At 40.8% G+C, this 23,895-nt stretch overlaps 1 protein-coding gene across 2 annotated transcripts in view; it reads right to left on the reverse strand.

Moving 5' to 3' along the window:
* Cacna2d3 (calcium voltage-gated channel auxiliary subunit alpha2delta 3) overlaps positions 1-23,895 on the reverse strand; it is a 793,771-nt gene that overhangs the window by 541,292 nt on the left and 228,584 nt on the right. For both annotated transcript variants that reach the window (XM_028754076.1, XM_028754077.1), the window contains exon 4: positions 7,732-7,791. In XM_028754076.1, coding sequence (XP_028609909.1) covers positions 7,732-7,791 — 60 coding nt within the window. The remainder of the gene's footprint in view (positions 1-7,731; positions 7,792-23,895) is intronic.

Here is a 23,895-nt window from a genome sequence, read left to right on the forward strand (position 1 = left end):
AGAGAGAGAGAGAGAGAGAGAGAGAGAGAGAGAGAGAGAGAGAGAGAGAGTTAAAATAGCATTTGTCCAGTTGTGTATAGTTTATGTAACTAAAGGCTGAAATCCTGGTTCTTTGTCACCTGTAATACCAGGATCCTGCTATCATCTGAGCTTAGCACTAAGTCTGGAATGTAACAGGTGCCCAGTGAGCTATGGTGTGGGGAGAATAAATGAATGAATACATTCAAAGTAAAACAAATCTCCCCTCACTGAGATCACATTGGATATTGTTTGGACAGCTCCAGCCCACATTACACTGGCCACTTATCAAAATGTCTCATTACTAGTCAAGACTTTTCTAGAAAGGGAGGGCTGCCACATAGTTTGTAAAAAGCCCTTAACCTAGATCAGGACCTAATGCAGACTGAGTTTTGAGTACGTCCTAAGCAACAATTAAATTCCTGTGTGAGGTAAGGGTCAAAGAACAGAAAATAAAAAGCATGTTAAGGAGAAAAAGAGGAAGTTTCAGTTATACAATTGTCAAGAGGCAAAAGTAGAATATATTTTGTCATTTCAGTATCAGCTATCAGCATTTTGGTTGCAATATGGGAATCCAGGTGTCTGCCATTCTGCAAAATAGGATGGTAGCTCCCATTGGTCAGGGGCTGGGCTCTGTAGGGTAGGACCCAGGTTGCCTTCCTGTAAAGAATAAAAAGGCTGGGATTTATTATACTCACATGGAGAGACTAGGGTCTGCTTTCTTCAGGGATAAACTGATCTGCTTTAGGTGATGTCTGCTTCCTCAAAGCTTCACATGAACTATGTGGCATTTAGCTTGAGTAACTCCATTGTCATTCAGCCTGCTCTATTTGAGCCTTGAGTGGGAACTCAGTCCAACACAGTGGCTTCCTATAATTGTTGTTTTAAAAAGAATCCCAAGGTGGAAAAGATTATTTTCTAGAGTGGAAATAAAGTAAATCTGGCTTTCACTTATGGAGATTCGAGTGTTAGTGATTGCGTCTAGGCAGATTTCTTTTAATTATGGTGGGGCTTGTGGTGGTTTGGACAGATATATAGTTCTCATAGACTCATGCTCTTGAATGCTTGGCCCATAGGGAGTGGCACTAGTAGGAGGTGTGGCCTTGTTGGAGGAAGTCTTACTGTAGAGCTGGCTTTGAGGTCTCATATGCTCAAGCTATGCCCAGTGTGCCTCACAGTCCCATTCTGCTGCCTGTGGATCAAGATACAGAACTCCCAGCAACTTCTCTAGCACCATGCATGTCTGCCTGGATGGTCATGAGTCCCATCATGATAAAAATGGAATGAACCTCCGAAACTGTAAGCCACCCTCGGTTAAATGTTTGTTTGCATTTCTAAGAGTTGCCTTTGTCATGGTGTCTCTTCACAGCAATAGAAACACTAAGACAGTTAAACCTATAATCTTTATTTACTAGAAACTCACCACCTCAGGAGACTTGTTCCAAACTCCCCTCACATTAGAGGAAATTGCCTTGTCTTGTACCACAATATCTTCAAGTTCTGTGCTGTCATGTACCATGATTAAAATCTATCAATTGTTTATGATATCATGCTTGACATGTGTCTTTCTCACAAGATGCAGAGTTCCATATAGAACAAGGATAGTCACTGTCACTCTAGCTTATGGCCATGCACCATAACATGGTGATACAGAGTCAGCCACTGGAGACTTGAGGTTGGATACTTGTTAGCTTCTGTGAGAGAGATGAGCACTTAGATACATCAACTGGATAATATAACTACATCCCTTTACAAACGCACAAAAATCCACAGGTGCAAGCCCTCAAGTATATCACTGCCCAGCTTGGACTGGGACCACAGAACATACCAGCTCCTAGCTCAAGATGTCTCCATTTGAATAAGCTGAAGTTCTAACCACTGATGTATCTTTCTCTCAGGGATGATCCACAGCTGGAGACACGAGCAAACATGTGACTGCCAACTAACTAATTATTAGCACAAAGCTCAATGTCATGGCATTGGTCTTGCTACTAGTTATAAGGCACAGAATCGTGTGTGTGTGTGTGTGTGTGTGTGTGTGTTTGCATAGTGAGCAAGGGAAACAACTGAGTTATGACTGTTATAGCAAAGTGCTCACACTTAAAGATTCCTTGGAAACTATTTCATATCACTCCTATGGAGGAATGACACTGGTTTGTCCTCACCATGAAATGTCAAATGTACAATCCCAGAAAGATGACCTACCCATGACCCTCTGCCAAGTTGATCAAAGGGGGGCCTAGTGAGTTTGATAAGGAAAGAATGGGTTGATTTTCATGCAGAATGTGAAAATTCTTTCAGTTATCTATGCACCCTGTTGTCTTATTTTCTGCACAAAAGCCAGCTGGCTACCTCTATGAAAATGCCACTTCTTTCTGGCCTTGTGACTTCCTCGTTCTTCCAGTTATGCCCCATCTCACCACCATGCATGCCCCAGGATGGAGTTGTACATGGTCCTGTCAAAATGGGGAAGACTGAACTCAGGTTGGCAAGTGAGCCGCTCATTTCTCCATTCAGGGTGTACCGCTTCCAAACCCTCCCCTCTCCTCCCCTCCCCTCCCCTCCCCTCCCCTCCCCTCCCCTCCCCTCCTCTCCTCTCCTCTATAACCTAGTGTTCTCCCAATGGCAGGAGCCTCAAGGCCCAGCAGGGACATTCCAGAGGGGATGTGGCTTTCCTGCTTAGGCTTTCCTCATTCCTCTGCGGTCAGTCAGTGGGAGCACCTTTAAAGTAACTGCTAGGCTCCCCTGCTGCCCTCTCTCCTGCCTCACACAAAGTTCCCACATGAACTGCAGCAGTGAGCAAGTTGGGGAAGTGATCCAGGAACAACCCATAGCCATACTACCTCAGAGATGTCTTGCTACCATAGCCCCTTGGCCTCCATTTTGAAGTCAGTCCACTGTGTTTGCAAGACAGGTTCTTGGGTAGGGTGAGGAGCAAAGGAGAACACAGAGAACATTCTACTGCACCCTGGCTTAGTCTCTTGCACTCTTGCCCCCTCATACCTGTGAGTCCCCTGAATGCCGCTGGGCATTCCCCCTTATTACTTACAAAACAACAAAGAAAATGTATTATAGAAAACTTTGCAAGAGAAAAAGCTTCTGCAGGATTCACAATTCAAAATCACATTTTCCTCCTCCGTGCACCAGTTCTGTGCAATTGGCACTTATTTGAGACAGCTTTCAGGGAAAATATGTTTGTGGCTCAAAGATAAGCAGGTTTTTAGTAAACTGTCAAAAGGATTTTTTTTTCTTCTCCTTCACTGCCAATGGAAAACTTCCAAAAGAATGGGGCAGTAAGAGAGAGAGAGAGAGAGAGAGAGAGAGAGAGAGAGAGAGAGAGACAGAGAGAGACAGAGAGAGACAGAGAGAGACAGAGAGAGAGACAGAGAGAGAGACAGAGAGAGAGAGACAGACATAGACACAGAGACAGAGAGAGACAGAGAGAGATAGAGACAGAGAGAAAAAAGGAGGGGTGGAGGGAGAGATTAGGAGATATTCTGAGTTTATTAGATATGTATATCAATTTTCTGGGAAGTTACCCATGTACCAGGAGGCTGGATAGCTGAGGCTAGGGCCATCTACCCCTCCTCCATGAATGAGGAGGTTTTGTCATCAAAATTATGAGAATGATCACAGTAAAATCTGTGATCACTAACATGCAAGTAGGTTTGTGGGAACCTTTGTTTTCACCATGATTATCAATCTTTTGACAAAATCTTATATTAATGCACAACATAAAATTTTGTAAATGGAAATTGTTGTTTTCAAATAGCCACTGTTTATCAGTTATTCCCAAAAAGTTTCCCCAATGGAGATTTGGGGGAAATAAAAATGAAACCAAGAGAAGGGCAATCTAGAACCATGGGCAGTCATAAATAGGTAGAAGTCCAAGGGCAAATTTATGTCACCCAGCCCATGAAGGCCAGGCAGATCTGCCTTCTTTAGAGAGCTGTCCACTTTAGATTGTTCTCGTATACTTCAGATGCTGTATTTTTGCCTTGTGCCTCAATATAATTTTTAGGTGCTAACAGTACAGTACCACACTGAAGATCCCTTAGAGAGGGCCCAAAGATGTCAACGTCACAGCCCAGAAGGGAACAGTTAAACCTCAGGAGAGGCTGTGAGAAGAATTTAAAGGCAAACAAAACCCTGATAATTAAAGGCATAATGTGTAAGAGGCTATTTCTTACTGATTGTACCATCAAAAACCAAAGTTTCCTCGTTTACAGTTTGGAATGAGACAAAGATGCAAAGTTACTATCTAAAGTGAGTCCAGGGCTTTCATTCTGAAACATGAAACTATACAGATTAGGAAATGTCACAAAACTACTAGATATTTTTTTTTCTATGTGAAAACAGACTTCTCTCTGCACTAACAGTATAGGGTCCTTTCCGGTGTTACTACACGGTGAGCAGATAGTATCTGAGGTTCTTTTATATATATTTTATATAAAAACAATCCGACGATCCTCTGGCAGGGTCACAGGGAGGTCAGCAGCACAAGATTAGCAATTGATCTGCTCTAATGGGCCATCAGAGCAATAAACTCCAAGCCTGTACTCAGGCCTGCTACCTCGTAATCGCCACGGGCTGACACCCCTGTCCTTAACAGACTTTCACTTAATAGCATCACAGTTTCAGCAGCTTTGAAGCCTTCATCTGAGCAGGGACAGATGCTCTGATACACATCTCTGTTATCAAAGGCCTCTCTTTCACAGGTTTCCACCAAAGAACGGTGTTTGCTCTGACCCTGAGATTTCACCGAGGCCTGATGTCTGGACAGTGGATGATATCCCAAAATACCAAGAGACAATTGCAACACCTTCTCACATTTGGGTGACAGTGAGGCCCTCTCCTAGTTTTTTACATTCACATAAAGAAAGGGTGAAGGACAAAGACATACAGAACCTCCCAGAGGACAGAAGCTAGAGGCTAATATTCTTGGTGTAGGCTTTGTTTGTTTCTCAAGAGATTTCAGGGCTTTGTTTGTGTTCACAGCACTGCATGTGACAAGGAAAGTCAGGGTGCCTCCCCAGAATTTTATTCTACAGCTGTGATAGGAAACCAGTACAGTCTGGGAAGGTAACACTAGCTTCAAATAGACTACAACAGAGCATCCTTTAACATCTCAACAAATGCCCCCCAATCAATCGGGCGTTTCCCCCCCCCCCCGGAAGAATATATGATCTCTGTGAGCAATCAGCTGACCCCTCCCCTCTGCCAGCCCACCTATGCTTCATTGAGAACAGATTTCAGAATAAAACTGACTGTAAATATCAGAGACAGACACACCAGATTTTCAAAAATGGCTCTGATTTTCAACCTTTATTATTCTCTTGCAAACTCACCCCTTCCTGCTAGACTCTACCCTTTCTTTTGCAATTTTGCTCAGAAAACTGCCAGCTTCCCATTCTTTTTCAGCGTTGGCAATTATCCCTACCACTTCTCCACGCCAAGCCTGGAGTTTCCTACATGTGTCTACATTTCTGCTTGCCTTTATGTTTTATGCTATCCCTAATAGAGACGCTCAGTTCATGCCATTAATATTTTTCTACTGTCCCTTCCAGTCATTAAATTTCTCCTAACAGCTCAATGACTCCAGAGTTTGAACTCCACCAGCTACACCACCAGCTTCAGTCTTCAAAGATGGAACAAGAAGAAATCAAGATAAACCTATAGGTGTCTGTTTGCCCCGTAGTCTACCATTGCCTGCTCACCGTGAATAACTGTATTGCTCCATCAAATGCCCTTTCCCTACAGTTACTCATTCTGGGGTCTGAAACTCTCTTTTCCCTATAAGCTCCCCGGGCCTGATGTACATTGTGGTTTCTCTTAACCTTTACCGTGCATTTGTAAACATTCCTTTTGCTAATCTTTTACAGTATCTCAATTTTAGTGTCGTCATGAGAGACACAGACCAAAGCTGCTTTAGAAATGCCATTTTGGGCACTTTAAGATTTGTGTTTCCCCCAGACAGCTGATCAATGGAATAGAATCAAGGACTCAGAAATAGAACAACATACCTATGAACAATTGACTTTTGACAAAGAAACTAAAACCATAGAATGAAAAATCAAGAAGAAAGTATCTTCAACAAACGATGCTGGTATAACTGGATGTCTGCATGTAGAAGAATGCAAATAGATCCATATTTATCATTCTGCATAAAACTCAAGTCTAAGTGAATCAAGTACCTCAGCATAAAACTAGACACAATAAACCTAATAGAAGAGAACTCAGGAATGAGCCTTGAACACATTGGTACAGAAAACAATTTTCTGAATAGAACACCAATAGCCCAGGCCCTAAGCTCAATTGACAAATGGGACCTCATGAAAATACAAAGCTTCTCTAAGGCAAAGAACACTAACAATAAAACAAAATGGCAACTTACAGATTAAGAAAAGATCTTCACTAACCCTACACCTGACAGAGGGCTAATATCCCAAATACATATAGAACTCAAGAAGTTAAACTCCAAAAACCAAATAACTCAATTTAAAAATGGAGCAGAGAACTAAACAGAGAATTCTCAACAGAAGAATCTCAAATGACCAAGAAGCACTTAAAGAAATGCTCAACATCCTTAGTCACCAGGGAAATGCAAATCAAAATGACCCTGAGATTCCACCTTATACAATCAGAATGACTAAGATCAAAAACTCAGGCACATGCTGGCAAGGATGTGGAAAAACGGGAATACTCCCCTGTTGCTGATGGCATTACAAACTAGTACAACCACTCTGGAAATCAATCTGAGAGTTTCTCAGAAAATTGGAAATAGTTCTACCTGAAGACCTGGCTATACTGTTCCTGGACACATACCCAAAAGATGCTCCACCATAACCCAAAGGCTTGTGCTTCATTATGTTCATAGCAGCTTTATTTGTAATATGCAGAAACTATAAACAACCCAGATGTCTCTCAACCAAAGAATGGATATAGAAAATGTGATTCAAGCCAGGCGGTGGTGGCGCATGCCTTTAATCCCAGCACTTGGGAGGCAGAGGCAAGTGGATTTCTGAGTTCGAGGCTAGCCTGGTCTACAGAGTGAGTTCCAGGACAGCCAGGGCTACACAGAGAAACCCTGTCTCAAAAAACCAAACCAAAAAAAAAAAAAGAAAAGAAAATGTGATTCATTTACACAATGTAATGCTATACAGCTATTAAAAATAAGGACATTATGAATTTTGTAGGCAAACGGATGGAACTAGAAAATATTGTTCTGAGTAAGGTAACCTATACCCAAAAGGACAGGCATTATATGTACTCAATGATAAGTAAATATTAGGCATAAAGTACAGAATACCCATGATATACTCCACAGACCCAAAGAAGTTAAACAAAAAGGAAGGCTCAAGCAAGGGTGAAATCCATCACAACCTTGCTTCCAGTCACTCATATTTCGAAATGCAGTGTGAAAACTAGAATTTTGGATGTCACCATTTTATCATTTTACCACTGAGAACCCTAACAATTTAGTGTCAGCTTACTGATAGAACTCTTCCCTCATATCAGGAAAATTCACTGAAATTCAGTATACAGGTGTAAGGCTGTGACATCTACTATCATTGCCATTGGTGGAACCAAACTGAGGACTGCTACTCTCCATGAAAGAGACACATCCATGCCAACTTGGCTCTACCCTCTGAAAGCATTTCTCCTTAGTCACTGAAACACACCAAGAATTTAACTTAAACTAGAGTTGGTTACCTGCAAGTCAGCATCAAATTCATGTTTCAAGTGTGCCTCCTCTGCAGCCTCCACAAGACGCTGGAAAACAGAAGGTAATAATTAGAATCAGGACTATGACAAAGATTTCACCATACAGTATGGAAAGACGAGGCTGATTCCCATCTGAAAAGAATGGGTCACCTTTTTGTTATATATAGCTGTTTCCATGAGATGGAAGAACATTCTACCACAGTCAAATTTTAGTTTCTGACTTCATTGTCCAATCATGTCTCCTAAAATAAGGATTTATTGTTCATCTATGAATTATTCAGACCCTGGTACTTGATTCTTAATGAAAATCCAAAACTTATTTAGAAAGGCTGTAACTTGGGTATCAAAGGCCCTTAATCAAGATTTACTGAGTTGCTTTGAACCTAATTCTCATAGATTTAGGGTCTTCCTCACCAGTTTAGGAAAGAATTCTTACCTTTATTTCCTTAACCATTGAGAGCTCATTCTTTCTGCTTCTCTTCTGATACATTATTAGCAGGATATAGTTATTTTCATTTTATTCTATGCCAGTGCTGTTGTGATAATGTACATCTCAATAAGGCAATGCCAAGACTAAATTAATACTCAAACCCCACAAAACTACAACTCTTACCCTTTTTGTTAAATTAGATTCAGCAAGCTCACCATCACTTTTTTTTTTTTTTTTTGTTGAGGACGGTGGCTAGAACTCATAGCCTTATGCATAGTAGGCAAGTCCAGTATCAACTGACACACATCTATTGCCCTTGTTTTTAAGAGATAAGGTTTCACTTTGTAGCCTTGTCTGGCCTAGAACTCACAGTCACAGTCATATGGCCTCTACCTCCCAAGTGCTAGGATTATAGACTTGTGCCACCAAATCTGGCTCATATTTAGATTCTTATGAAAACTGTTTAATGACATCTCTTTTCACATAAAGAAAATTAGTCAACTATCAAAAATCACTTTACCTTGAGGATGCAAACAGTAAGATATTTTCTATGAAAATATAGGCTAGAGAATATTATAGAAAACTCCCGTTCACTGAAATAATATGTCACATGGAAAGAAATCTAAAACCTAATCACTTCTATTGTTCCCCATGGTCACTTTTGCTGTCTCTTGCTTTGACCTTGCTGTAGCTTGCTTTTATCACCATGATAAACACCATGGCCAAAATCAACATGGGAAGGAAAGTTTTATTCCATCTTACAGCTTACAATACACCGTGAAGGGAGATCAGAGCAGGAACTCAGGGCAGGGACATGGAAGCAGAAACTGAAGCAGGTGCCACAGGATTCATGACTTGTTTAGCATGGCTTGCTCAGCTTGCTTTCTTATACCACCCTGGAGCACTTGCCCAGAGGTAGCTCTGTCCATAGCAGACAGGGACCTCCCACATAAATCATTTGTCAAGAAGATTTACCTTAAATTTGCCCATAGGCAATCTGATGTAGGGAACCCCTCGATTAAGATTCCCTCTTCCCAGAAATCTTCGGCTTGTGTCAAGTTGGAAAATAAATCTAATCAGCATAGATATGATAAAAACCAAAATTTAATAGGCCAAGTTTGAAAAATTACATTTGTGTTGATCTCTTAGATGTCAGGAATCAACAGAGAAACATCCCATTAGATGTGGACAAGAAGAGACTAAAGTGTACAGGGTAATTTGGGGCAATGGTCGAGACTACTGAGGCTTCTTTTTCCATGGGCCACGAAGAGAGAGGCCAGCTGTTCACAAAAAAGAATCTAGGAGAAGCATCAATTGTATTTTCCAGTCTCCCTCCAGCAAGTCACTAGGGGCTTTTGCTCTAAGCAATCAAAAACTGACCCTGGAGAACATAAAAGAACCAGAACCAGAACACTTGATCTCCATCCTATCCCTGTAGCTATACTACTACCATTGGGACACACTGGGGAAGCCTTGCCTTGCTCTGGGTCTCAGACACCTCTTTTAAAATACATACGTATTTTCCCTTTAGGGTGACCGTATAGTGGTAGTTCTTCAAGTGTAGTGCTCACTTTAGCAGCATTGTTTCACCTGGAAACTTGCTAGAATTGAAAAATCCCAGGTCCTGCTCAGGACTCTCCCACATAGAAGCTCTGAGAGGGCCAGCAATGTTTAACAAACACTTGCTCTGGGTGTCATTGCTACTGCTGTGAGTCCAGGCACCACAGGCTGAGGACAGTGCTCATTTCATGGTCTACCTGGGAGCCTTGGGTATTATCCACAAATCTCCAAGATTTCTCAGGGCTCATTCATCTTTCCAGGTACATATGCATTTTTTACTTTTAGGCATAAAAATCTTTACAGAACAGAGACATAAGATGGGAGAAATGAGAACAGAAAATGAAGAAAGGATAAAGAGAGACTGGGTACATTGCCCTAAGGTTTAGTTGGATCACAATCTTCCCAGTCAATGTAGCTTGTCATCCCCCAGGATCACAGTCTGTAAATGTATCTTCAGGAATTGTGACAGATGAGTGACAAGATGTAATAGAATAAAGCTGGGTCTGTAAATTTTATTCTTTTAATCTTTGTATCAGGTTTAGAATCGCTAAGCCCACATCGTGAAATCAGTTCCATGTGGAAATTTATGGATAAATATTATGCAAGACTGAACATTTACATTACCAAAACTACTCATACATTGTGAGCACTCATGTTCTTAAACATCATTAAAAGATTTTTGTTAAGTAGTGCCTAAACACACTGAGAACCTGGGGGTGGGTTGGGAAAGGGGGTGTTGAAATATCTAAATGACTAAAAATAAAATAAAGTAAAATAAAATTTCCACAATAACCATAATGGTGATACCAAAAAGGGCAAAGAATTGGAATAGAGTAAAATAATAAAGTAGTTTAAGCCTGACAAGAAAACAAGATAGAAATGTATAAATTGAAAGAATACATTAAGAGTGTTTCATATATAACAATTGATCTATATAAGAATGAATGTATCTGTATGGATAAGTACATACACATGCATCTCATATACTAATTCTTGTGTGACATAATATGGACTGTATTTCATGTCTAACATACTCTGTTCATGTATGCTTGCATGTATGTGTATGATATATATGTTATACATAGCTTACAGTGTTCCTATATTGTATAACGCTGAAATGCAAGGAACAGGGCACAGGAGGTAACAACTGAAAACAACTGGGTTTTACTGTAATACTGCTGAGAAGAGCCAGAACATACCTTATGTGCTGACAACAGAGAGGACATGAGAATGTAATTCTTCTGGTCAAAGTTTTTATGATCATTTTCAAGTTAAATTGTTGCATGCCTTTAAAAAATGTAACTGTCAGAGATATTTTCCCATTATTGTCTCTGGAGAAGTTTAGGAAACACTACTCATGAGAAGTAAGTCAATAGGCAGCTAGCCTATCAGTTGTCTCATGAGAAGCTGGTGAGTGTTTTAGGACAAGGCCCAGAATAGACGGATCCCAGTATAGACGGATCCCAGAATAGACGGATGCTTTTGTGCCCACAGTCAAATGCAGGGTTATCCCAACCTGTCTGCTGGGGCTAGGGAAGACAGACATACATTTTCTGGGAGAATATAGGGGAACCAGACCCAAAGAACATGTTCTGCTGCTGCTCTCAAGAGTCATTAGAATCAGCAGGTTGAAAACTACGGCCTTGGAGGAAGAACAAATAGCTCATGACTCTCCCTATATGAAATAGTATTTACAAAGGATATCACGTACCATAAGTTTACCTATAATTGAATCTGAAGGAAAGAAGTTCTTACTGTTAATAAAATAAAAATAAAGTAATATTCACCTAACAGTCAAGATCTTTTGACTTCAAGTTCTGGTATGTGGCCATAGAAGGCAATAGCCTAGAGTATCTTTTTCCTGAGCAAATATCCTTATCACTCAAGTCAAATGAGATCAGCTTTAAAAAGTAAGTTTGATTATCACTTGCAGGCAAGGAAAAAATCTATTAAATTTGCTAATATTCTTATGTAAGGAATGGCCATGGAGCCTGGGGAGAGCAGCTTCTCTATTATATCTGCTAGAAAGGCAGTGTACTTTTAATAATAATAAGTTAATTTTCTCTTATGTGAGTTTCCCTTTTGAATCTGCAGATGGGATTACAGAATTGAATGTGGTTTTTAATTAAAATTGAATACTGGAAAGTTTAAAAAGGCTTTGAAGACTCCAGCCTGAGCTTTGTGGTAAAGAAAAACAGAAGCTTTGGCCACAACTTTGCATTTCTACTTTGTTAAAGGCTCTTTGCTCTATAAAAATTGGTGACAATATAGTGGAATGTGCATGCTGGCCCCAGACAAAGCACCTACGGGCTAAGAGGTAGTAATTCTTGAGGCGAGCCACACTGCACTACTTTTTATATTTCTACATAACTCTTCCATTTTAGTGAAACAAATACAAACAAGGGCCATCTTTATAAGTAAGAAATGCTCGAGACCATGAATCGTGGACAATATTTATAGTGGCAATGAAGGCAGAGTTGCTGAGGGGACAATAGGAACATTCAAACATTTTTAAAGCATTTCATTGACCAACATTTCATTTCCTGTGACAAAGACCATGTGTATACATCTCTACAGTAGCACAATCTCTCATTTCCTCCCTAAATGCTTAAATCAAGGTCAGAAGTAAAGCTATCACAGAAGTCAAACTTTCCATGAAGGCAGGACCAGACAATTCACAGTAAAAATTGGATAAGAAAAAAAATGGGTTTGTTGATGTTGGTCTATTTTTTTCTTTTGTCCTTGGTAATTTTAGCTTAACAAGGGAAGAAAAGAAAGCATGAGAGAGGAGGGAAAGGTAATGGAACCTTAACTCTAACCCCAGAAGGAACTCACTATGGACTCCCACTGATGGAATCAGCAGGAACAAATTGTGTACAAGTGAAAAGAATAAATGTTCATAAAAATTCCCAGAGCTGGCGAGAGAAAATTACAGATGAAAACCCTTAAAGCAAAAGAGTCATATAAAAAACATATGGAACAGTAAAGAACTATTTTTATTCCCCCGTTAAACTAAAAGCCCTGTGCTGTAAAAGCTGCTATAATGTGACACTTACGTTTAACAAAGATTTCAAAACAGTTCATATATTTAGTAGGTTTTGTTTAACATTTTGCAATGATACATTTAATACTTCTATGAAGGTTGTAATGCCATTTAAGAAATGAATTCTTCCTCAAATAAGGTCTGAATTCAACTACAGTGACTCTAAAGAAGAACCTATAATAATTAGCATGGTTTGGGGCTACAGTGAGGGTTGGTACAGAGGCAGCCAATGAGTGGCCCTTAATATCAGGTCAGCTACTACTTGTCTGTACTGTCATATCAGCCTAAGCTAAATGGACAGGGTGTGGAGAATGAAATCATTGAGGCAGAATTAGAGTCACCACTGCATTCAGAATGGCATGGTTCACTTTTTCTTTCCCTAGACTCTGGTTGCCAGGAGCCATCAAGGAGAAGCTAGCAAGTGATCTTCCTGAGATAGTTCCAACATGGACTGTACAATTAATGACACATTTGCTTCTGTAGGCAATGCCCAGTAGAATTTCATTGTAGGAAAGATTCATACTATTAATACATTTCCTGATTGTGAATATATATATATATATATATATATATATATATATATATATATATAAAACTAGGTATTAGCCTACCCTTTTAAGCAGATTTCTGCAGAACAACAAAGATGTATTGTCTTGTAGTGATGTTTTATAGACAAAAAGATGATTTCTTAATTCTTAACAATGATCTTCTAAGAATTCCTAAAATTATAATAGCAATTTTTGTAACAGGACTGCTAATAAGTCCTCTCTGATGATCAAAACTTCAATAAGAACTCTGCCAGTCTGTCAGTGTCAGGAGTTAACTGCTTCTGAGATAATAAGCAGACATTCTGCAACTTAGAGCACATTCCAAGAGGTTGTGAGAACATTAACCAAAGGTCATAAAATGAAAGCTAATGATTTACTACAGGTGCAGGACAAAAGATAAAATATTTACTGGGTTTATTGATACAAAATTTCATTAATAAATTAGTCACAAAAGTTATAGTTTTTAACTCTCCATGAACCTATTGAGATTGTGACAGATAATGAATGTTTAGCCATAATTAATCATAATGGATATGCACGTAAAGATTCTCTGTTATAAACTTTTTACTTGATTTTTTATTTGAATTTATGTGTAAACTTGTGATGAACTTTTTACCATGTGATCATGTATTCTGAAAGATGTACAAGTGCTGAGGACAAAGAGTAGAGTTACCCTTATCCTCCTTTTAATTAGCCCAGATCCTCTCCTTTTTCATTAGCCCAGATCCCCTTTTCTTAGAGAACTTTCAGAGGAAACTTTTTAGAGAGAACTTAGAAATAAAGATTAAAATCAATTTTCAAAGTGTCCTGTTTTCTTCCTGTGACATTAACTAGCAGGCTGGAAGTTAGAGCTGAGTAGTTCCTGCTGAGATAGAACAAAGCCTATATTACTTAATTCCCCTCTGCTTTACTATGAGGTACTAAATGCCAGAGACAGAAATTTCTGTTCTCGGGGGAACTCAAGACCAGCAGGTCAGCTAGAGCAGCAAAGTGAATTAGACATAAGATAGATAAACATTTTATTATTAAACAGCAACCCTAAATATCTCGAAAGACCAAGTCTTGCTCCCATCAGCTTATCTTCAAGGGAGAACCAAGAAAGAAAAACAGCGAAGAATGGCCCTAGGCATGTGGTTATTGTTTTAGGGTTTGATGGAAAAAGAATTACAGCTTTTGTGCATCAGTGTATGCTCAGAACTAACACTACCAGCAAAGTATTACATGGGAGGGCTTTGAACATGTCATGGGAATGGTTCATAATCTGCAGACCATGTAGACTCAGGTTTCTCATGGTCATGTACTTCAAATCCAATACATCCCAGAAATAAAATGACATATCTCTGTCCTTCCTTGGGTATGTTAATACATCAGAAGTTGTTTCCAGGAACCCAAATACAATGAGATTGATTTGGTCCTTAGATGAAGGAAACACTTGTATCTTACATCAGGGCTCATAATTTATTCAAGAATCATCACAAGGGCTGGGGAGATGGCTCAGTGGTAAGAGAATTTGTTCTGCAAGCCTGAAGATCTGAGTTCAAATACTTAGCACTCTCATAAAAATCCAGGCATAGCTGTGAATACATGTAATCCCAGAATTAGAAAGCAGAGACAGGCAGATCCTATGAATGTACTGGCTGACCAGCATACCCTAAACAGTCAGCTACTGGTTCAATGAGAGAACCTGATTCAAGGAAATCAGGCAAATAGTGATAAATAGACTTGATGGTCCTGCTCTGACCTCTGCATGAGCACAAACTGGTGTTAGCACCTGAATATTCATGAGCATGTACCACACACAAACATCACATATGACACATGATGTACCACATGCATTCATAAACACACAAAAACAAAAAAACAGACCATTACATTGAAAAACACTAAGTAAGACATTCAAATTTACATTTTCATTCCTACTCTTAAATCATTTCCATTCTGGTCGTGAGAGACACTCCCCAGCTCTCTGGAACAGAGCAGGTTAATTAAAGCTGCTTCCATAATTAGTGTAATTAGAATTATCTCCATAGTGGGACCTGGGGCTGGTCACCAGCAGACTAGGAAACACTATGAGGTGATTCACCGAAAGGGCACAAGGGAAAATGGCTATTTACAGATAAAGGGGTAAGAATGTTACCAGGAAGGCAAGGACATGTCCCCAGAACAGCAAGATTCAAGCTGTACCCAGAAGAAAGATAAATACTAAAGCAGTGTCTCAGACACTTCTGGAGTTTGGGAGTAAGACAGTATTTTGGAAAGCCATATTAGTCAAACGCATACATAAAGATCATATGATGGCTCAACAACCAACAGGCCTTACCCCAATATGAAGGGAAGAATCTAGAAAGATTGACAAAGGCAAGAAAGAGAAACAAGGCAGGTATCATGGCTTCCCAACATCATGCTATGGCTGCAGTTGAAATCATATCTGAGAGTCTAATAATATTCCATAATCTTTATTGATACAAATGTTTTTACTTTTCAATTCCAAAAGAAGTGGCAAGGATAATTTACCAACTATCACGAAGATCACTCTTTGGAGAAAAACAGCTTTTAAGAAGGCTTCATTATTTCTTTTTGTTCCTGTAGAAGAAATAAGCTTTGTTGCACATGAATGAACATTTTCTATAAAATGACCTTCTGCCTGGAAGCTGCAAAGCTTGCTTCTGCTTTACAAACAGCAAACATTTCAAAGTGGATTATAAAAGCACAGCTATAAGGTTTCTAGAGGAAGCAGGTACCAGAACAATGGGCCAGACACATCTCTCCAGTGTGCTCTGGGTATGTAATAATCCTTCTATCATGCTTCCCTTTCCTGTCTCCTTCACACTGTGTGTGCCGGCCTTTTACAAGACACAATAAGCCCAGAGTTTCTATCAGGAGACACTATCACAATCAATAGCAAATTATCTTTGTTTCCACAGAAGGTGCCTGTTATCAACTTGAGGCTGATTAAATTAATAACCTGTTATCAACATGGCCAATTTCCAGACTAAGACCATTTCATTCAGCTTGTCAGACTACATTTGCTCAAGTGTGACAGGAGGTAAGAAGAGAAGACAATCTTAAGCACAAGCCCAAGACTCTTTCTAAAAGAAACAGTGTTTTAAAGAATGACTTTCTGCTTCTATGAGCACCTGGGAATGCCTTAGGGTTGACTATCAACATCAAGCCTATTTAGATAGAAAACTAGAAAAGTCTACTCTGTTTTGTGTGTACGTGTGTGAGCATGGTGTGAAGTACGTGAACATGTGTATGAGGGCATATGAATCTGTACATATATGTGTAGAGGCCAGAAGAGAACAATGAATGCCATCTTAGTCATTTGAAATGGAGTCTCTCACTGCACCTGTGACTTAGATAGTAGCCCAGTAAACACCAGTAATCCTCCTCCTTCCAACCCCCAGTGATCTGGAGTTCAGTGGTGCATGTGCCATTATCCTTCATATTAGAACTGTCCATACATTACCAAGGAGGTAGTCAAGGATGGGTGAAGGCAGGAGCTGAAAATGAACATTTGTTTTCCATAGCATATAATCCGGCTCCACTCTTCATTACAGCCCTCTCTGGGCTTCCTCGAGGGTGATGACTAGTACTCCCAACACCAGAGTGCTGCTGTCAGTGCCCAGCTAACAAACTCAATAGAAACACCTGTCCCAGACCAGGTGAGTCATAGTCATGGTCGTGGTAACAAGGTGAGGGTACAGTTTAAATACAAGTACTTCTTAAGAACCTCTCAGATAACTAGAACCTCATCTATCACTGAGTGGGACCCCAAGACTCAGATCTTGGACTCTTGTGGCCCTCATTTTAAAAATAGGCCTCAGATCTCAAGTACGAGGATCTAAATCATGAGTTGCTTGGTAACCAGAGAACCTCATCTATCACTGAGTGGGACCCTAAGACTCAGATCTTGGACTCTTCCAGCCCTCTTTTTAAAAATAGGCCTCGGATCCCAAAGGATCTAAGTCATGAGTTGCTCGGCACTGTATGAATCTGCATGGCTTTGCATTTCTGCTATTTTCTCTGGTTAGCTGGAGCAAGATCATCTTTCCTCTGCACCATACTGTTTGAACATGATAGGAATGCGCATACAGAACACTCTTAAAGGGTTCCACACAGGCACAGGACACTATGAAGATGGGGTGCAGAAAAGACAAGATTTCCCAGCATAAAACAGCTTGTCTGGAACAAAGAATCTTCACAGCGTCTGCACCTCCCACGGTTGGCTCTCACACAGACAGAACTTGGAGGAGGGCCTCAAGTTCACAGTTACATGGAGGTTATGTGAAAGTTAATTCTGCTGCCAGGGAAAGGACTCTACACCTCATGTTCAAAAAGCACAGGGCTGCGCACCTGCTCCTTCTGTGCTGCGTTTAAGAGCCCTCCACTCCCTTTTTCAGCTTCGCTGGTAGAATCTGTGATCAGTGAGCCTGAAAATGGAATAGATTGAAAGCTTTGACTGATATCCTCCCAATGACAGGGACACGGGGATTAAGATGTTAGACAAAGCGAGCTCCTTTGACAGTTGTACATATGAGATGCTGCATAGGCCATCAAGTGTGACAGGCAGCCCATAGCCACCAAATCCACTATGCTTAGGAAGTCAACATGTCTTTTCACCCAGAACAACATCCACGATCACTCAGACTTCAACTTCTAAAAGTGGATTTAATTAAATCTGAGCCAGGGGTTGGGGGTGATGGGGAGAGCTATGCAAATTCTCCCTTTGCTTTCTCCTTCTACCCGTATCCAAATGTTTACATGAGCAATTTCAACTTGTGGAGGGGAACATGTTGTACTGACCTCAAGAGGTGGTTCTGGGGTCAGGAAATGTGAATTTAAATCTTGGTTCCAGCAGTGCCATGACAGTATTCTGGGCCAAAGATCTTGGCATGTAATAAAGGAACTTATGTTAGCTCTTGCTGCTGCTGCTTTTACTGTAATGATGAAGACGATGACGACGATGAATGATGACGTTGATGGCCTTGATAATGACACTCATGTTGTCACATTCATAGTGACAACAGAAATGGAACCATATCCAGTGTACTGTGATTAAAAGAGCTGCACAGCAGACTAACAACTGATCACACCAAGCTTTACAATTTCTGATCCTGTAACCAACTCTCCTAAGAGCTCCAGTAAACAGCTCCAGGTTAATCTCACCTCTGACCCCTGAAGGAAAACACCTAGACCATCTCAAGTTTACACACAGGGAAACCAAGTCCTGAGAGGTTGTGAGAGGTTGCAGTTCTGGGGAAACCCATAGCAGGGAGCAGGGAGCAGAGAGCAGGCAACTCTGCAGGCCATGGATCCTGGTGCAGAATGTTTCTTCAAAGATGTGGTGGTGAGCCAGAGTGAAAGGACCAGACCAGAGGAAGTCAGCTGCAGGAGGTAAGGCCATAGCAGACAAAGATCCCTGTCTGTCTGCTGGGCTGTGGGGTGGGAGTCAAGTCAGCAAGGGAAGCAGGGGAAGAGAGGAGGGCTGCACCAAGACAGCAAGAGCATTTTAAGGAGCAAGGACAGTGGCTGAGGCTGAGGGGCATGCAGTTGGGTACTGGTTACTTTTCTCATTATGGTGACAAAATATAGTAAATGAGGAAGGGTTCGTTTTGGTCCTCAGTTAGGGCACAGTTCGCCACAGCTTAGGAGGCAGTAAAAGCAGGAAGTGTCCACAGTCAGGAAACAAAGATTGCTATGGGTACTCACCTGGCTTCCTCCTTTTTCCTTTCCTCTTTTATTCAGTCATGGATTCATCTCAGGCCCTTCCTCTTCAGTTAAGCATCTTTAGAAATGTCCTCCCAGACACATCTGTGGAGTCTGCCTTCCAGGAGACTCTAAATCCAACCATGTGGATTACCACTACTCTGAACAGCTGGAGGTTTCACTGCCCCTAAACCCAAAAGATTAGTTCAAATTTTAATTACTCTTAAAACTCATGAGGTACTAACGCTGGCAAAAAAAAAAAAAGAAAGAAAAAAAAAAGATGGAGTCCATAGTAAAACAAAACAGAGGATGTTTTGATGTAAAGCCCATTTCACTGGGTTTGTTTTGTAACCTGGTCATGTCCCCTGGCTTTGAAAAGCCACACCTCTCTCTGGCAAGTGAGGTTCCTAGTTAAGTTTCTGGCAGACTTGATACTGGAAAGAAAAAAAAAAACATTTTCTTCTGGTAAAGGTTTGTTAAATATGGCAGCAGCTGCAGGAGGCTGACATCTTTCCCATGCCACCCATTCGAGTGTCCTTCTGCAGAGGACTGAGACCAGAGTGTGGCTCACTGTGCCTCTAAGTATCCAGCACTGGCCTCAGGTCCACCAATTACCTAGGAGACCTTCATTCTTAGTGTGAAAACCGCTGCCTGCTGAAATACACAAAAGGTTTGTTTTTTTGATCATGTGACTGGTGAGGAAAAGAGGAAACATAAGAACCAGTTTAGAGAAAGGGTAGGCAGAAAAGCAGAAAGCCACTGAAGTCAAAGGGATAGCAGTTGGGAGGTGAAATCCACACTTGTGCTGGTCTATCACCAGTCAACTTGATAGGAGTTAGGACCACCAGGGAAACTCCTCTGCACATGTCTGTAAGGAAGTTGCTATATTAGGGTAACTAAAGTGGGAAGACCCCATGAAATGTGGGAGGCATCATCCACCATGGGGGACCACACCACGGGTGACCACACCCCCAAACTGTGAAGCCAACAAACCCTTTTTTCTTGCTTTCACCCAGTATTTTGTCACAATGATGAGGAAAGTAACTAGTGCAATATTCTACCGCAAGAGAGGGTAGAGAGGAGGGAGAGAGAGGGGAAGAGGTAGGAGAAAAACATAAAGGGAAGAAGGGGAAAGGGAAATATGGAATGAGAAAAGGGGAAAGATTGGGCACATGGGCAGAAGGGATGGTGGGGATAGCGCTAGGGCAGAAGCAGAGAGGCAGTGATAATGCTGCCCAGGAAAGCTCCATGGAGACCCAGCTCAGCTACCTCCAGAGTCCTCACTGGGATCACAAAGCTATTGTGCTTTGGCTTCTGTTCACAGGGCCTCAAGGATACCTTTCACATCATCCCCCTGAAGGATCACAGATGTCAAAGTAATCCCACAGCGCTGGAAGGGAATGACTTAATGTATCCTCCCTTCCCTAGACTTCCCAGCACATGGTACACCTTAAATGACTCTCTGTATCTGTGTGTGTGTGTGTGTGTGTGTGTGTGTATGTGTGTGTGTGTGTGTGTGTTTCTATTGAGAGTTTTTAAAAATGAAATATAATTACATCATTTCCCCTCCCTCGAATCATTCCATGCCCCTCCTTCACTCCCCCTCAAATCATGACCTCATTTTCCATTCTTACTATCATTACACACATACACATGATTTTTTTTTTTTACTGTAGCCTTTATTTTCTTCAGAAGAATTCAGCATTATTGTGTAGGCAGTATTTTTTTTTTGAAGCGCTAACTCCCTACTTAAGTCTATATTTTTAAAAGCACAATTTTCAACTAAGCTTGACCCTTTCTTCATTTTACAATATACCAAGGGCCTTGGGAGATGGCTGGAGTCACTTCATTTTTGGCAGGTCACTGTACCAAGCTAGCTTTAATCCCCCTGAGATGAAGTTAACCACATACACTTAAAGGTGAACGCATTTCAAATGAAATCAAGGAGGAATAAAGAGAGAGAGAGAAAAAAAAGATTACTTTCAGGATCATGGTGCCTGAATAATTTCCACAAATTTCTTGTTTTATTTAATAACATGCTGGTAAATCCAGAAATCTCAGTAGAAAGTCTTTCTTCTCCAAAGGAACAATGAAACCCTACAGCCAAGACTCTGAACCCTGCCCAGCACTGCCTCGATCAACACTGTGGCAGCCAAGAAAACTGTGTAGATGTCACAGTCACATGTAGCTGGTGCACCTGCCTGTGGGAAACTGTGCCAAGAAAGGCCTGGGCTCTGTGAAGTGCAGGTGCCTAAACTTACCTTTGTTATTTCTCCCTTTTAAATTTTCACATGCTCCTTTTGTATTCAAGAAATGACATCTTCACCCTCTGGAAGCAAATTTTGCATTTTTAAATTTCCAAGGATAAGAAGGTAGCTTAAGGGCTAAGCTGTCTCTCCCTCTTTTAATGCGCAGGTAATGAACTGAAATTACATGCCAGGCTGGAATTTTTACAGAGACTTATTCATAGACTTTACTCTCTCAGCTTAACTTCTTTCTCCTGTGTCAACTATTAATTATAACTTTATTTCAAAATGACAAAGAAATAAGCAGATATTTGAATATATAGTAGTACTAAAAGATTTGAAGAATTTTTTAATGAAGAAAAGACAAAGCTAATTAAGGAAGACGAAGTTCAGTTTATGCCAAAGTAAAGCAAAACCACAAACGTGAATTCTCCCCATTGTCTAGGCAGGCTTCATTTGCATACCATGCCTGCTCTTGGCATTCCTTGTGACTTGATCATACTCTAGAGGTTAAACTTTTGCAACTTCCGATGACCAAGGAAAAGAGAACCTGAATTTTGGCACAGAATTGTCATGATGTAATTTCTGCTGTCCACCTCCTACTTATACTAGAAGATAGAGATGCAGAGAAATTCTAAGTCCAAAATCCTCACTTAGTGAGTCCAAAATAGCTATTAATTAACAATGGATAGCTTGAGTTATTTATATGCAATATAGTCAGACTTCCATGCTTCTTAAACATTCCTAAGGAATATAAAGTCACCAAAAGAGACCTAGGAAGCTTTAGAAGCTGGGTTGAACAAAAGTCAGCCCCTTGCCCATGATGGAGAAATTTCAACCATCCCTTGAACCCCTGGGAAGATACCAAATCCCTATGCCCAGATGAAAATCAGACTCTAAAAAACAGAGCAAATGAGTTGTAGGGCCAAAAATGGAACTGAGGCATTCTCACATGCTTAAACTCCCGGGAAGCTTGCCTGTGCCCATATGGAGGCCCTCTGATTGGATAGAGGGGTATGGAGCCAGGGCCACTAACGGCTGCATCAGCTGGCCTATGCACAAACACATGTACATTCATACACCAAATTGTCTGAAGCCAGAAAATCTTGACTGGAGGCCTGCTATTGTAAACATTAGTCATCTGTAACTACTGTGAACAGAGGGACAGAGAGCCAGATTTTAGGAAACTCCACACTCTGTGACTCAGAAGTAATGGGACCTGGTGTTCTGTCAGCTTTCTTCCTCACTGATGAACATGGATGACAAACGATCTTTGAAGAGAAAGAAGGCAGTCAAAAGCCTGGATTGTTGGTATCTCCCAGTTGGACACTAGGCCTCAGGGTCTAGTGACAACTTAAAGAACTTTCTGTGTATTGTGACAGGAGGTGGACACAGGAGTCCAGACCATGCACCTCACTTCTGACATGTTGGAAATGACAACTCCTCAGCATCACTCAGGAGACCAGGCTGAAGCCCAGAGAGTCAGCTGCATATAAGACAGGGCAGGGCAGGCACAATACACACACACACACACACACACACACACACACACACACACCTATTAAGCATCTGTAGAGTGAAACATCACCCCAGGATCTCCAGTTAGGAAAAGGGGCACAGACTATAACAAGACAAGAGCCCTCAAGTCATCCCAGGTGAATGTGAATAGCACAGAGTATCAAACTGGGAGACATGGTAAGGAATGGCAAGTGAGTAGATGTTCCAGGTCGCTGGAAAGTGAAATTAACTTTGTGTCTCATATCTCTTGGAGCTGGGTGTGCAACCTTAGCGCAGGGCTGTTTGCATTTATCAAGCTTAAGTGAGTCCTCATGTTCCATGTTCATCCTAACTCTTCCCAGGGAAGCTCTGGGCCTTCACAGGATTGAACCTGTGTGAAGACTTGACTATGCCATTTTTCCAGGTATTAATATTTCTTTTATTTTTTACTTATTTATTTATGAGTGGTTTACATTCATTTGTACACACACACACACACACACACACACACAGGTTATACTGTACATGCAAATGTCAGAGAGTAACTTGCCCAAACCCATTCTCTCCTTTTACCATAAGGGTCTTAAGGATTAAATTCAGGCCATTAGGCTTGGCAGCAAGTGCCTGTACTTACTAAGCAATCTCACTGGTCTAAGTGGTAGTATCTTTGTACTGGACATACAATTATTCACATTAACTAGATGGAATAAATATTGAACATATCCATATGTCAACTTGGGCTAGGTTTTTTCACCAAATAATTTTAGAAAAAAAAAAAACCTGTTTTTTGAGTGTTGCTGATTTCAAAGCTGAAAAGATAATAGGATTGTGAAACTCCCTGCACTTGAAAAAAAATTATCGAAACATCTCTCAAATCTGTATTTGCTGAGCACAAAGTTTTCCCAGCCCTTTGGCTCAGCTTTCCCTTGGGATAATACACCACAATCAAATGAGTAATGACAGAGCAGGTGGCAGGATGCGGAACAGGCTTCCCAGAGATGTGGAAATACACCACGTGTACCCATCACCACGTGACAGTGCTGTAGACACAGCCTACAAAATCTACTAACATCCAGAGTCTCTCACTCACAGGGGAAGAATTCTATATAGATTAGATAA

This window comes from Grammomys surdaster, unplaced genomic scaffold, assembly GCF_004785775.1.
Source record: "Grammomys surdaster isolate TR1022 unplaced genomic scaffold, NIH_TR_1.0 125979, whole genome shotgun sequence".
Lineage (NCBI taxonomy): Eukaryota > Metazoa > Chordata > Mammalia > Rodentia > Muridae > Grammomys > Grammomys surdaster.